This window comes from Bufo bufo, chromosome 4, assembly GCF_905171765.1.
Source record: "Bufo bufo chromosome 4, aBufBuf1.1, whole genome shotgun sequence".
NCBI classification, from domain to species: Eukaryota; Metazoa; Chordata; class Amphibia; order Anura; family Bufonidae; genus Bufo; species Bufo bufo.
This window is the reverse complement of record NC_053392.1, coordinates 384,841,979-384,858,776: the sequence shown is the minus strand read 5'-3', so window position 1 is coordinate 384,858,776 and position 16,798 is coordinate 384,841,979. Positions and strand designations below refer to the sequence as shown.

The window sequence follows — 16,798 nt, the reverse complement described above, 5'->3', positions numbered from 1 at the left end:
TCACATGGTACATCACCGCGTGATTGGAGCGTGATCACATGGTACATCACCGCGGAACTAATCCGGACACGCTCGTGTGAACGCAGCCTAAGAAGGACAGCACTCACCAGAGCACAGATGATCAGCAGGGGTCAGACCTCCACTGATCAAATATTGCTAACCTATCCTTATGATTGCCACCAGGACTGAACTCCTGGACCATCATCACAATTTCCGCCCTCTATAGGCTGCAGATGGTAATGTATTCAACCATTACACAAAGAGATTTTACATTGTACAGTGCTGCTAAAGATACTACAAAAAAAAAATAATAATAATAATAAAACGATGAGAAATTGACCAAATGTCAATTACTAGAGCAAAGTTACAGTCCCTGACCACGTTCCACATCACCTCAGCCAGCAGTAGGTAGCAAAACAAGGACATAATGAAAAGACTATTCTTTACGTTAGCCTTTGCAAGCCTTGGCTCCATGTGTAATAGCGCGGCGTGCCACTGGGTGGCGCTTAAGCGACATTTGTCTTCATCAGCACGTCTCCGTGAACTTACGTACGCGCTCTCGTCTTGGGCAGTGACTTGAGCGGCGCAGTCCCTCAGTCTGAATATCCCTCCCCACCACTAGGGGCGCTGCTGTCTGTGCCGCTCCTCCCAGGTCTGTCAGCCCGGCGGGTGAAGGGTGCCCTGCTCCACATCCGGCTCCCCAGTTCACGTCTTTTTCGGACTTGTGTATGTGACAACGTCAGCCCGGGGCGCACCACCGGGAGCTGCGGAGCGGGAGAAGCCGAGGCGGCCGGAGTTCACTTGGAAAGCTGCTTACTTGGCTCCCGAAGCATCCGGCTGGGTCCAGTGCCCTGGAGCGCTGCTACCTTCCAGGCTCCTGAGAGGAGTTGTCCAGGACATGCCGGGAGCAGCCCCATGTGGTGAGGGAAGTTACTAGAGAGTAGAGGGGCGTTACCGGCCAGTGGGAACTTCATCTCCCCACCTGCTGCTCCCACACCCCATGAGGGGATCCGGCCACCCTGCTCTCACCCGAGGACAGCTCTGCAGTTTGCCCCCCATGTCTCCTAGGCTGTGCTAGGGCACATGTGTCTTGCAGTCCCCTGTCATTGTTGTTGGGGGAAGTTGTGTAGTGTTTTCCAGCCGAGTGGGGGCGCCGCAGGCTCTGTGTGAACTATGGAAGGACTGTCCCTGAGTGATGCTGAGCAGAAGTACTACTCTGACCTCTTCGCCTACTGTGACACTGACAGCACCAAGAAGGTGGCCTCCAATGGCCGGGTCGTGGAGCTCTTCCGGGCCGCCCAGCTCCCCAGCGAGGTGTCCTTGCAGGTAATCACCCTATGTCATGTACATGGTGCAGTAGACTCCAGGGTCTGCGTCAGGGTGTCGCTCCCCCTTCTCTTAGCTGGGGGTTCATATTGGGGTCTTCTGGTCCCTGTGATCTTGTGGACCTTGGCCACTGAGCGTGTGTCCAGTCTTCAGGTTCAGTTCCCTCTGGTTTTGTGTATGCAAGTTGGTGGCATACCTGATCCTATTGTCGGTGGGATCAGTTGTGCCCCTTTTTTTATAATTTTTTTTACCAAATAGGTCGGAAGATGGTCAGTCCTTCCTAAAGGTCCTTGTGTTCTGCTGGATGGGAAAGGCGGGCTCCACATATTGGTCCATAGTACCCATCCTGAAGGGATTGCTTTCCTGTCTATGAAGAGTATTTGATCTCTTCCCAAAAGACAGAGGGGAACATTTATTAAGACCAGCGTTTTAGACGCCGGTCTTAATAATGCCCCATAGCTGGCGGAGGATCCACCGAAGTTAGGAAGAGGCGCCGGCCTCTCCATAACTTCAGCTCCGCTTCTAAATGTAAAACAGCTTCTCAGCGGTCTTACATTTAGATAATTTTCTATGCTTGAAACAGGCATAGAAAATGATGGATGAGACGGGCCTGTCTCCTTCTCCGCCCATGTCACACCCACAATTTTATACTTGGCTTCAGTGGGGTGAAGTTCCTGAACTATGCCTAAGGCTACTTTCACACTAGCGTTGTTTTAATCCGGCGTTCAATTCCGACACCGGAACTGCCCGCCGGATCCAGAAAAACGTGTGAAAACGGATTACATTTGAATCCTGATCAGGATTTTGATCATAATGAAAAAATGCATTGGAAAAAACAGATCCGCCATTTATGGACTTTAACTTTTTTTTTTCACATTTTTCGGGTTTAACATGCAAAAGCCGGATCCGGTTTGACTGAACACACAGCGCCAGATCCGGCGTTAATCCAAGTCAATGGGAAAAAGACCGGATCCGGCGTTCAGTCAAAGTGTTCAGGATTTTTGGCCGGAGGTAAAAATACAGCATGCTACGTTTTTCTGAAAAGCCTGATCAGTCAAAAAGACTGAACTGAAGACATCCTGATTCATCCTGAAGGACGGACTCTCCATTCAGAATGCATGGGGATAAAACTGATCAGTTCTTTTCCGGATTTGAGCCCCTAGGACAGAACTCAGCGCCGGAAAAGAAAAACGCTAGTGTGAAAGTATTCTAATATAGATCTATTTCAGTATAATAAATGACCCCCTATATGTTATGGCGATTGACCTCTTTATTCAGATGATGTGAGTCATCCCACCTCTTGTCCGCAGTGCTGTAGGAAAATAAATGCAAAATGCTGATCAATGCTGAAGAAATCACATAACATTCAGGCCATTCAGCATTACTGGAGATACCATCACCTGAGGACATCTGTCAGGCTTTATGACCCCTGGTTTTACACTTCATACAAGATGTTTTGTTCCTCAGGACATATATTAGTTCTGTGTCTGTTGGGGGTGAGCCTTTTCTGAGGTTGTGCATGCATATCCTTCCTTTTTTTTAAATTTTATTATTATTATTTTTTTTGGGCTCATGCACACGACTTTGGTTTTGGTGCGCATCTGATTCATGTTTTTTGCGGATCAGATGCGGACAGCACGCCTGTGGGCTCTCCACAGCCCCTCAAAAAAAAAAAAAATCGAACATGTCCTATTCTTGTCTGTTATATGGACACGCATAGGACATTTCTGCAGGAGAAAATAAAAATGGTGGCAGGCTCTTGGCTGGGATCCATGATTTGCAGACTGCAAAAACAGATCCAGACGTGTGCAGGAGCCTTTGCACTGTTCCCATGCCATACAACCAAATTGTATGTTGGCAAAATCCAAAAGGTGGAAACAGAACTGCCTACAGCTGGAGATGTGTTCTAGCGAATAGCCAAGGATATTCTGGTATCACCAGGATGTCAATGTGGTGGAGCACTGACAAACATGGATCTCAAGGTTTTGGAAATGAAGGCCACGTTTGGGTTTTTTACATGTCTAGTTAGAGAGAAACATCTCCCTTCATTGGGTAAATCAAGTAGCCATGTAGTCCTTGGCCTGCAGATCGGTTTCGTTCACGCAGCCATTCACGGAGCTGCTTTAGGCTTCCAGACTGTAGTATGGTCCTGGTCCTTCCATTATCTACTGCTTCCAGGACTCCTTCATTACGAATTCTTTTAAACTCTGAGACAGCATGCTCTATTTCTGCTTTGCCCATAGTTTCCATATGTCCCATAGAGCTCATTGGAAAGCAAGGCTAGCCAAAAGCTTGTTAGACTGGCAGCTATTCTTCTCAACCCACTTGGCTTAGGCTTTGGCGTTCCCAATAGAGAGGAGTAAGCCACCATCAGGCATCTCGGGAGGCTTATGTCCCTAGAGAACAGAGGAGCGGCAAGGTGAACTCCAACATGTCTAGCTAAGCCTTCTTTCTTCTGACATCTGCTCGGGAACGTCGGCCTACCCCCCCCATACACATTAGATGGCACCTGATGTTGGTGAATTATGTATGGAGACCTTAATGCTAGCCATACACATAGAATACATGACTGTCCCTATTGGCAGGTTCAATATAATGTATTTCGGGGTGTCCCTACTTTACCTGCGGATAAAATAAGAGCTTGAGGGGTCCATCTCCCCATTGAAAATTAACATGGATGGTGACTGATGTGGAATCTTGGAAAATGTCATACGTCTATAGACAAACCATTAGGCTCGGGCTTCAAGGTTATTTTGACCGCAACACCCATTGCATGACCAAAGATCTCTGTGTAGCAGGGCAGCAGTTGAACTGAATGGGCTCTCAGTACAACTTGCAGGTTAAACCCACCTTATAATTGCTAAAAATCCTGTGGTCGCAGCTACTTGGGGCTTGTGCTTTGACCCCATTCAGATCAATGCTGTATTGCTCCATGGAGATCCTTGGTGATGCAACCAAAGATGATGTGGAGTGCTTATACCTTGAATGATCAGGGGACAAAATTGAGAGCATAATCGTGAGGAAACCAGTGAGATTTCATGCTGGGTACAAAACTGCACAGTTGTAAGAGATAAAATCCTGCCCAAGTCTAGGAGCTTGTTCACATATTGTTTTCCTGCTGTACTGCCGCATGCAGAATGTTAAGGCGGTCAACTATGAGGGTAGGCTTTAAAGGGGTCATAACCCTGTGGGGGGCCATCTAATTCTACATAACTGTGAGGAGCACCACTAAGGGGGGCCATCACTGTGGGGGCTGTCCAAGGGGGCATGACTGTAAGGGAGGGCATCATATTGTGGAGGGGCACTTAAGGAGCCATCACTCTGTGTGGGAGGCACTTAAGGAGACATCATGCTTTGTGAGGGAGGCACTTAAGGGGACATCTTGCTGTGTGGGGAGGCACTACCAAGGCATCGCATTGTTTCGGGGCTCTAAAGGAATATCTTACTGTGTGGGGGCACTGAGGGATCACCATGCACTAAAGGGATATCATACAGCCCTACGTGCACTAAGGGGCATCATTGTTAGCTGGCACTGAGAGGGCATTCTTACTGTGTGGGGAGGTACCAAGGTGGCACTGTTATGGCATGTTCACAGAAAGGGATCAGATGGGCTTGCAGGTGTGGCTTATTGTAAAAAAAAAAAAAAAGACCTAGTTATGTGGACCTTTACAAAAAGTACTTAGGTACCCCTGGTATATAGCATGCCACTCATAAAGCAGCTGGGGTTGACCGGTTCCGAACTCTAACCAGATGCCAACATACATGATAAGTAGTCCTGTCATTTTGAGCTTGGTGGGGATTGTTTTCCTGGCTGACTTTGGACGTCTTCTGAGTGCCTCCTCCTACTCTGTGTGGAGGACACTGCCTGCCTTTATTCACAAGACATGACATTGTGATGATGATAGGGTTTTCATGGATTAACATTTCAGAAGAACGCTTTCATTAGAAGCCAAAAAAATATTTAGTTTGTGTGTAGTTTAGTTTGGGCTCTCGTCTTATTAGACGTCCCTATGTGTGCCTCCAATAGGATGCTGCAACTACAATGGAAGTCAGTGAAGCCATCAGATGCTGCACCTATATTGAGAATGGAGCCCTGAAGTGTTGGACGGCGCACTGCGCATGCGCAGCCTCCCTCAATTCATTTTCTATGGGGCCACCGAAAATAGAGTGCTGTCTCGATTATTTCTGTCGGGCCCATAGAAGTGAATGTGAGTGGTGGGACCCGCACCTATAAGACAATGGGGACATAGCCTAGCGATATGCCCACATTGTCTATGTTGAGGTAACCCCTTCAATGTCACGCCTGCACTCAGTAGAAACTGGGTGTATCACTTTACAGTGGCACAGCATCAATGGCTGAGGTAATGCTCCATTGGCACTCGATGTTGGATGCCCCCTGCCAAGACACTTGTATCGGGCAGCGTGAAGGGTCTGGGATCAGTGAACAGGCAGTTATGTGCAGATAGTTTGTTGTGCTTGGATGTGACTTGTAGCATAGGTCATTAATATAAGATCGTGGGGGTCCCACAGCCAGCACCCCCACTGATCAGACAGTATATGGAGACAGAACACCACAGCTCCACGCTCTGTGTAGTGGCCATTTTCAGGTACTGCAGCTGTGGTCTTCTGGAACCTGCAGGGCCGCTAACAGCTGATCAGCGGGGTTCCCAGATGGATAAGACGTTCCATACGTTAGTCCTGGAAAACTCAGAAGTTTAGAAAAAATATTGAAGAAAGTTTGTTTTCCAGTTTTGCAGCACTATCCAGGTCTGTGTCACATCTTGGCTGCAGTGTGCTTTGTTTCCTCTGTACAGGAAGCTTCTATCTGACTGTGAAACCGGCCTGATACGGTGTAGGGGTATGTTCACATACGCGCTGGAATAATCTGACCTATATTTGCTGTGTAATCTGCAGCAGAAAACTGAGGCTGACCCGTGGCTTACTGCTGCGGTTTTGCAGTTTTCATGGTGCCGAGCTGCCCAGTTTTAACCCTTTGGCCTCTTGCACACAAACGTGTTGTTTTTTTGTTTTTTTCCGTTTCTTGCATTCATTTCAATGGATCCGCAAAAAAACGAAATGTATGCCTTCCGTTTTTCTGTTTTTCATTTCCGTTCAAAGATAGGACATGTTATATTATTGTCCGCATAACGGACAAGGATAGTACTGTTCTCTCAGGGGCCAGCTGTTCCGCTCCGCAAAAAACTGAATGTACACGGACGTCATCCATATTTTTTGCGGATCCGTTCTTTGTGGACCGCTAAATACTGAAAAAGCCATAAGGTCGTGTGCAATAGGCCTTTCAGTGTAGACCTCATCTTCCGTGGCTTCTGTGCAATAATGAACATGCTCATGTGTTTGTTTTTTTCCTGCTATGCGAAGGGGTTGCCTGACTTAACAGCACAATTAAACACAAACGCAAAACTGTGCCCACAAAAAAGTACCCCACTCACCTGCTGAAAGTCTTGCCGTTTCAGCATAGCGGCTTCCATTCTGCCGGACCAGAACTGCTGAGGACATGTGACCACTGCAGCCAATCATTGGGCAATTACAGAGCATAACTGCAGAGCCTGGGGGGGGGATAATGTTTCCGTGGAGGCTGCCAAATTGACATAGTCTTATAGACCGGGCAGTGCTCCCTGAGAAAATGGGACTGTAAATAAGAATCTTGCGTGCTCTCTCTCTATATATGTCTACACACCCCTGTTAAAATGTCAAGTTTCTGTGATGTAAAAAAAATTAGACAAAAATAAATCACTTTTTCTACCTTTTTAATGTGACCTATAAACTGTACATCTCAATTGAAAAACAAACTGAAATCTTTTAGGTAGAGGGAAGAAAAAATATAAAAATAAAATATTATGGTTGCATATGTGTGCACACCCTTAACCACCTCAGCCCCCAGTGCTTAAACACCCTGAAAGACCAGGCCACTTTTTACACTTCTGACCTACACTACTTTCACCATTTATTGCTCGGTCATGCAACTTACCACCCAAATGAATTTTACCTCCTTTTCTTCTCACTAATAGAGCTTTCATTTGGTGGTATTTCATTGCTGCTGACATTTTTACTTTTTTTGTTATTAATCGAAATTTAACGATTTTTTTGCAAAAAAATGACATTTTTCAGTTGTAAAATTTTGCAAAAAAAACGACATCCATATAGAAATTTTGCTCTAAATTTATAGTTCTACATGTCTTTGATAAAAAAAAAATGTTTGGGTAAAAAAAAAATGGTTTGGGTAAAAGTTATAGCGTTTACAAACTATGGTACAAAAATGTGAATTTCCGCTTTTTGAAGCAGCTCTGACTTTCTGAGCACCTGTCATGTTTCCTGAGGTTCTACAATGCCCAGACAGTACAAACACCCCACAAATGACCCCATTTCTGAAAGTACACACCCTAAGGTATTCGCTGATGGGCATAGTGAGTTCATAGAACTTTTTATTTTTTGTCACAAGTTAGCGGAAAATTATGATTTTTATTTTATTTTTATTTATTTTTTTCTTACAAAGTCTCATATTCCACTAACTTGTGACAAAAAATAAAAAGTTCTATGAACTCACTATGCCCATCAGCGAATACCTTGGGGTCTCTTCTTTCCAAAATGGGGTCACTTGTGGGGTAGTTATACTGCCCTGGCATTCTAGGGGCCCAAATGTGTGGTAAGGAGTTTGAAATCAAATTCTGTAAAAAATGACCTGTGAAATCCGAAAGGTGCTCTTTGGAATATGGGCCCCTTTGCCCACCTAGGCTGCAAAAAAGTGTCACACATCTGGTATCGCCGTACTCAGGAGAAGGTGGGGAATGTGTTTTGGGGTGTCATTTTATATATACCCATGCTGGGTGAGAGAAATATCTTGGCAAAAGACAACTTTTCCCATTTTTTTATACAAAGTTGTCATTTGACCAAGATATTTATCTCACCCAGCATGGGTATATGTAAAAAGACACCCCAAAACACATTCCTCAACTTCTCCTGAGTACGGGGATACCAGATGTGTGACACTTTTTTGCAGCCTAGGTGGGCAAAGGGGCCCATATTCCAAAGAGCACCTTTCGGATTTCACTCCTCATTTTTTCCTGAATTTGATTTCAAACTCCTTACCACACATTTGGGCCCCTAGAATACCAGGGCAGTATAACTACCCCACAAGTGACCCCATTTTGGAAAGAAGACACCCCAAGGTATTCCGTGAGGGGCATGGCGAGTTCCTAGAATTTTTTATTTTTTGTCACAAGTTAGTGGAAAATGATGATTTTTTTTTTTATTTTTTTTTTCATACAAAGTCTCATATTCCACAAACTTGTGACAAAAAATAAAAACTTCCATGAACTCACTATGCCCATCAGCGAATACCTTGGGGTCTCTTCTTTCCAAAATGGGGTCACTTGTGGGGTAGTTATACTGCCCTGGCATTCTAGGGGCCCAAATGTGTGGTAAGTAGGTAAATGACCTGTGAAATCCGAAAGGTGCTCTTTGGAATGTGGGCCCCTTTGCCCACCTAGGCTGCAAAAAAGTGTCACACATCTGGTATCTCTGTATTCAGGAGAAGTTGAGGAATGTGTTTTGGGGTGTCTTTTTACATATACCCATGCTGGGTGAGATAAATATCTTGGTCAAATGCCAACTTTGTATAAAAAAAATGGGAAAAGTTGTCTTTTGCCAAGATATTTCTCTCACCCAGCATGGGTATATGTAAAATGACACCCCAAAACACATTCCCCAACTTCTCCCGATTACGGAGATACCAGATGTGTGACACTTTTTTGCAGCCTAGGTGGGCAAAGGGGCCCATATTCAAAAGAGCACCTTTCGGATTTCACAGGTCATTTTTTACAGAATTTGATTTCAAACTCCTTACCACACATTTGGGCCCCTAGAATGCCAGGGCAGTATAACTACCCCACAAGTGACCCCATTTTGGAAAGAAGAGACCCCAAGGTATTCGCTGATGGGCATAGTGAGTTCATGGAACTTTTTATTTTTTGTCACAAGTTAGTGGAATATGAGACTTTGTATGAAAAAAAAAAAAAAAAAAAATAAGCATTTTCCACTAACTTGTGACAAAAAATAAAAAATTCTAGGAACTCGCCATGCCCCTCACGGAATACCTTGGGGTGTCTTCTTTCCAAAATGGGGTCACTTGTGGGGTAGTTATACTGCCCTGGCATTTTCCAGGGGCCCTAATGTGTGGTAAGTAGGTAAATGACCTGTGAAATCCTAAAGGTGCTCTTTGGAATATGGGCCCCTTTGCCCAACTAGGCTGCAAAAAAGTGTCACACATGTGGTATCGCCGTATTCAGGAGAAGTTGGGGAATGTGTTTTGGGGTGTCATTTTACATATACCCATGCTGGGTGAGAGAAATATCTTGGCAAAAGACAACTTTTCCCATTTTTTTTTATACAAAGTTGGCATTTGACCAAGATATTTCTCTCACCCAGCATGGGTATATGTAAAATGACACCCCAAAACACATTCCCCAACTTCTCCTGAGTACGGCGATACCAGATGTGTGACACTTTTTTGCAGCCTAGATGCGCAAAGGTGCCCAAATTCCTTTTAGGAGGGCATTTTTAGACATTTGGATACCAGACTTCTTCTCACGCTTTGGGGCCCCTAGAATGCCAGAGCAGTATAAATACCCCACATGTGACCCCATTTTGGAAAGAAGACACCCCAAGGTATTCAATGAGGGGCATGGCGAGTTCATAGAAATTTTTTTTTTTTGGCACAAGTTAGCGGAAATTGATATTTTTAATTTTTTTCTCACAAAGTCTCCCGTTCCGCTAACTTGGGACAAAAATTTCAATCTTTCATGGACTCAATATGCCCCTCACGGAATACCTGGGGGTGTCTTCTTTCCGAAATGGGGTCACATGTGGGGTATTTATACTGCCCTGGCATTCTAGGGGCCCTAAAGCGTGAGAAGAAGTCTGGAATATAAATGTCTAAAAAATTTTTACGCATTTGGATTCCGTGAGGGGTATGGTGAGTTCATGTGAGATTTTATTTTTTGACACAAGTTAGTGGAATATGAGACTTTGTAAGAAAAAAAAAAAATTCTGCTAACTTGGGCCAAAAAAATAACTGAATGGAGCCTTACAGAGGGGTGATCAATGACATGGGGGTGATCAATGACAGGGGGGTTGATCAATGACAGGGGGGTTGATCAATGACAGGGGGGTTGATCAATGACAGGGGGGTTGATCAGGGAGTCTATATGGGGTGATCACCACAGTCATTGATCACGCCCCTGTAAGGCTTCATTCAGACGTCCGGATGCGTTTTGCGGATCCGATCCATCTATCAGTGCATCCGTAAAAATCATGCGGACATCTGAATGGAGCTTTACAGGGGGGTAATCAATGACAGGGGGGTGATCAGGGAGTCTATATGGGGTGATCACCACAGTCATTGATCACTCCCCTGTAAGGCTTCATTCAGACGTCCGGATGCGTTTTGCGGATCCGATCCATCTATCAGTGCATCCGTAAAAATCATGCGGACATCTGAATGGAGCTTTACAGGGGGGTAATCAATGACAGGGGGGTGATCAGGGAGTCTATATGGGGTGATCACCACAGTCATTGATCATGCCCCTGTAAGGCTTCATTCAGACGTCCGGATGCGTTTTGCGGATCGGATCCATCTATCAGTGCATCCGTAAAAATCATGCGGACATCTGAATGGAGCTTTACAGGGGGGTGATCAATGACAGGGGGGTGATCAGGGAGTCTATATGGGGTGATCACCACAGTCATTGATCATGCCCCTGTAAGGCTTCATTCAGACGTCCGGATGCGTTTTGCGGATCCGATCCATCTATCAGTGCATCCGTAAAAATCATGCGGACATCTGAATGGAGCTTTACAGGGGGGTGATCAATGACAGGGGGGTGATCAGGGAGTCTATATGGGGTGATCACCACAGTCATTGATCATGCCCCTGTAAGGCTTCATTCAGACGTCCGGATGCGTTTTGCGGATCGGATCCATCTATCAGTGCATCCGTAAAAATCATGCGGACATCTGAATGGAGCTTTACAGGGGGGTGATCAGGGAGTCTATATGGGGTGATCACCACAGTCATTGATCATGCCCCTGTAAGGCTTCATTCAGACGTCCGGATGCGTTTTGCGGATCCGATCCATCTATCAGTGGATCCGTAAAAATCATGCGGACATCTGAATGGAGCTTTACAGGGGGGTAATCAATGACAGGGGGGTGATCAATGACAGGGGGGTGATCAGGGAGTCTATATGGGGTGATAACCACAGTCATTGATCACGCCCCTGTAAGGCTTCATTCAGACGTCCGGATGCGTTTTGCGGATCCGATCCATCTATCAGTGGATCCGTAAAAATCATGCGGACATCTGAATGGAGCTTTACAGGGGGGTAATCAATGACAGGGGGGTGATCAATGACAGGGGGGTGATCAGGGAGTCTATATGGGGTGATCAGGGGTGATCAGGGGCTAATAAGGGGTTAATAAGTGACCGGGGGGGGGGGGTGTAGTGTAGTGTAGTGGTGCTTGGTGGGACTTTACTGAGCTACCTGTGTCCTCTGGTGGTCGATCCAAACAAATGGGACCACCAGAGGACCAGGTAGCTGGTATATTAGACGCTGTTATCAAAACAGCGTCTAATATACCTGTTAGGGGTTAAAAAAAAACACATCTCCAGCGAACGATCGCCGCTGGCAGGCTGGAGATCAACTCTCTTACCTTCCGTTCCTGTGAGCGCGCGCGCCTGTGTGCGCGCGTTCACAGGAAATCTCGCCCATCGCGAGATGACGCATAAATGCGTGACTCTGCGCAGGGCTGCTACCGCCGGAACGCGATCCTGCGTTAGGCGGTCCGGAGGTGGTTAAAGAGATTGTCACCTCGTTTAAGGTTATAGAGCTGCGGACATGCACGGCTAGATCGCCGCTAGCATGTCCGCAATATACCTCTCCTATAGGGCTGTGTGCTTAAAAAATGATTTTATATATATGTAAATTACCCTGGTAAGGAGCCCAAGGTGCTGTACTAACCTTCTTCGTGCCCAGCCACGCCCCCCTGTGAAGGATCCCAGCACCGCCTGCGTCCTCCGAATCTCCTCCTAGCTCAGTTAGATTGCCGTAATCTCGCGATGCGAGAGCTTGCGCATGTGCAGTGCCGGTATTGTTCCTTCCCTGTGCTGGCATCAGCCTCAGGGAAGGAACTGGACATGTGCGAGCTCGCGCATCGCGAGATTACGGCAATCTAACTGAAGAAATGAGATTCGGAGGACGCAGGCGGTGCTGGGCTTCTTCACAGGGGGGCGTGGCTGGGCACGAAGAAGGTTAGTGCAGCCCCTTGGGCTCCTTACCAGGGTCATATATCATTTTTTTTTTAAGCACTATAAAAGCACACCGCCCTATAGGACAGGTATATTGCGGACATGCTAGCGGCGATCTAGCCGTGTATGTCCGCAGCTCTATAACCTAAAATGAGGGGACAGAATCCCTTTAAACTAATACTTTGTTGAAGCACCTTTTGATTTTATTACAGCACTCAGTCTTTTGGGTATGAGTCCATTTTGGCTTGGCAAGATCTGCCCACTCTTCTTTGCAAAAACACTCCAAATCTGTCAGATTGCGAGGGCATCTCCTGTGCACAGCCCTCTTCAGATAACCCCACAGATTTTCAATCTGATTCAGGTCTGGGCTCTGGCTGGGCCATTCCAAAACCATAATCTTCTTCTGGTGAAGCCATTCCTTTGTTGATTTGGATGTATGCTTTGGGTCATTGTCATGCTGAAAGATGAAGTTCCTATTCATGTTCAGCTTTCTAGCAGAAGCCTGGAGGTTTTGTGCCAATATTGACTGGGATTTGGAACTGTTCATAATTCCCTCTAGCTTAACTAAGGGCTCTTTCACACTTGCGTTGTCCGGATCCGTCGTGCACTCCATTTGCCGGAGGTGCCCGCCGATCCGTAACAACGCAAGTGAACTGAAAGCATTTGAAGACGGATCCGTCTTCAAAATGCGTTCAGTGTCACTATGGTACCCAGGACACTATTAAAGTCCTGGGTGCCATAGTAGTAGTGGGGAGCGGGGGAGCAGTATACTTACAGTCCGTGCGGCTCCCGGGGCGCTCCAGAATGACGGCAGAGCGCCCCATGCGCATGGATCGCGTGATCCATGCGATCACGCCATCCATGCGCATGGGGCGCTCTGCCGTCATTCTGGAGCGCCCCGGGAGCCGCACGGACTGTAAGTATACTGCTCCCCCGCTCCCCACTACTACTATGGCACCCAGGACTTTAATAGCGTCCTGGGTGCCATAGTAACCATTCAGAAAAAGCTAAACGTCGGATCCGGTAATGCGCCAAAACGACGTTTAGCTTAAGGCCGGATCCGGATTAATGCCTTTCAATGGGCAATAATTCCGGATCCGGCCTTGCGGCAAGTGTTCCGGATTTTTGACGGGAGCAAAAAGCGCAGCATGCTGCGGTATTTTCTCCGGCCAAAAATTGTTCCGTTCCGGAACTGAAGACATCCTGATGCATCCTGAACGGATTTCTCTCCATTCAGAATGCATGGGGATAATCCTGATCAGGATTCTTCCGGCATAGAGACCCGACGACGGAACTCTATGCCGGAAGAAAAGAAAGCAAGTGTGAAAGAGCCCTAAGGTCCCAGTTCCAGCTGAAGAAAAACAGCTCCAAAGCATGATGCTGCCACCACCATGCTTCACTGTGGGTATGGTGTTCTTTTGGTGATGTGCAGTGTTGTTTTTGGGCTAAACATATCTTTCTGGAATTATGGCCAAAAAGCTGAACCTTGGTTTCATCAGACCATAACACCTTTTCCCACATGCTTTTGGGAGACTTCAGATGTGTTTTTGCAAAATGTAGCCTGGCTTGGATGTTTTTCTTCGTAAGAAAAGGCTTTCGTCTTGCCACTCTACCCCATAGCCCAGACATATAAAGAATACGGGAGATTGTTGTCACATGTACCACACAGCCAGTACTTGCCAGATATTCCTGCAGCTCCTTTAATGTTGCTGTAGGCCTCTTAGTAGCCTCCCAGACCAGTTTTCTTCTCGTCTTTTCATCAATTTTGGAGGGACGTCCAGTTCTTGGCAATGTCACTGTTGTGCCCTATTTTCTCCACTTGATGATGACTGTCTTCACTGTGTTCCATGGTATATCTAATGCCTTGGAAGTTCTTTTGTACCTTTCTCCTGACTGATACCTTTTAACAATGAGATCCCTCTGATGCTTTGGAAGCTCTCTGTGGACCATGGCTTTTGGAAAGACCAACTAGAGCAGCTGAACTTTATTTGGGGTTAATCAGAGGCACTTTAAATGATGGCAGCTGTATGCTGACTCCTATTTAACCCTTTCATGACCAAGGGTCATTGATGCCCTAATGTCCAGGTCAAAATTTACAAATCTGACATGCGGCACTTTATGTGGTAATAACTTTGGAACACTTTTACTTATCCAAACCATTCTGAGATTGTTTTCTCGTGACATATTGTACTTCATGATAGTCATATATTTGAGTCAATATATTTCACCTTTATTTATGAAAAAATCCAAAATGTACCCAAAATTTTGAAAAATTCACAATTTTACAAATTTCAATTTCTCTGCTTCTAAAACAGAAAGTGATACCTAATAAAATATTTATTACTTAACATTTCCCATATGTCTACTTTATGTTGGCATCATTTTGGAAATGTCATTTTATTTTTTTAGGACGTTAGAAGGCTTAGAAGTTTAGAAGCAATTCTTAAAATTTTTAAGAAAATTTCCAAAACCCACTTTATAAAGACCAGTTCAGGTCTGAAGTCACTTTGTGGGGCCTACATAGTGGATACCCCCATAAATGACCCCGTTGCAGAAACTACACCCCTCAAGTTACTCAAAACTGATTTTACAAACTTTTTTAACCCTTTAGGTGTTCCACAAGTATTAAAGGAAAATGGAGATGAAATTTCTAAATTTCAAATTTTTGGCAGATTTTCCATTTTTATGCATTTTTTTTATTTAACACGTTGAGGGTTAACAGCCAAACAAAACTCAATATTTATTACCCTGATTCCGCGGTTTACAGAAACACCCCACATGTGGTCGTAAACCGCTGTACGGGCACACGGCAGGGCGCAGAAGGAAAGGAATGCCATACGGTTTTTGGAAGGCAGATTGTGCTGGATTGGTTTTCTGAATGCCATATGTTTTTTATTTTTCTGCCGATCGTCTTGTGCAAGGGCTCGTTTTTTGCAGAAAGTGTTGAGGTTTTAATTGGTACCATTTTTGGGTACATAGGATGTTTTGATCATTCATTATTACACTTTATATGGCAAGGTGACCAAAAAATTGGCTGTTTTGGAACAGCTTTCATTTATTTATTTTTACAGCGTTCATCTGAGGAGTTAGGTCATGTGATAGTTTTATAGAGAAGATCGTTACGGACGTGGCAATACCGAATATGTATACTTTTCTTATTTATTTAAGTTTTACACAATAATAGCATTTCTGAAACCAAAAAAATATGTTTTAGTGTCTCTATAGTCTGAGAGCCATAGCTTTTATATTTTTTGGGCGATTGTCTTAAATAGGGTATCATGTTTTGCGGGATGAGGTGACGGTTTAATTGGTACTATTTTGGGGGTCATAAGCCTTTTTTATCGCTTGCTGTTGCACTATTTGTGATGTAAGGTGACAAAAAAAGCTTTTTGGCACAGTTTTTTTTTTTTTTTTTTTAAATAGTGTTTATCGGACTGGGTCTATCATGTGATATATTTATAGAGACGGTCGTTACGGACGCGGTGACACCTAATATGTGTATTTTATTTTTTTTATAGGAAAAGGCAATTTCTTTTTTTTAAATTTACATTTTTATTTATTTATTTTTCATTTTTATTATTTTCACTTTCCTTTTTTATCAAGTCCCTCTTGGATCATGAAGATCCAATGGGGCTGATGGCTGTACTATACTTTGCAATGCTCTTGCATTGCAAAGTATAATACTATTAGATGCCCTGTAGGTGGCAGCACCGGATGCCTTTGCCATGGCAACCGGACGCCTTTGCAAAGCGTCCGGTTGCCATGGCAACCATCGGGCGCTGCTATCAGCGCTGCAGCCCTGATGGTTCAGAGAGGGAGCTCCCTCCCTCTATTAACCCCATGGATGCTGCAACCGCAGCATCTATGGGGTTACAGCAGAGTGTCAGCATAGAGCTGACACTCGCTGCTGATGGCGGCGGCTCAGGAATGGAGCCGCCGCCATCACACACAGCGGGGGCACAGGATCGGGGGCAGCGCTGGAATGGGGGGGGGGGGGTTGTATTGGGGTACGGCGGCTAACCTTGAGGGTGAGGGAGGCTGGCGCAGGAGGGGCGGGGAGACAGCATGGGGCGGACCGCATCAGGGAGGGACTACATAAATATGGATCGGGCGGGGAAACTACTTCATCAGGGGCAGGCGCGCACAGGG

The 16,798-nt window shown here is 45.5% G+C and overlaps 1 protein-coding gene across 5 annotated transcripts in view; it reads left to right on the top strand.

Annotated features, from left to right (window-relative positions):
* Window positions 1–343: 343 nt before the first annotated feature.
* REPS1 (RALBP1 associated Eps domain containing 1) overlaps window positions 344–16,798 on the top strand; it is a 116,124-nt gene continuing 99,669 nt past the window's right edge. For 2 of the 5 annotated variants that reach the window (XM_040429227.1, XM_040429229.1), the window contains exon 1: window positions 563–1,326. In XM_040429227.1, the coding sequence (XP_040285161.1) occupies window positions 1,174–1,326 (153 nt within the window). In that variant the 5' untranslated portion in view covers window positions 563–1,173. Of the gene's footprint in view, window positions 1,327–16,798 lie in introns of all 5 variants that reach the window. The other 3 variants (XM_040429226.1, XM_040429225.1, XM_040429228.1) reach the window with 3 other exon arrangements.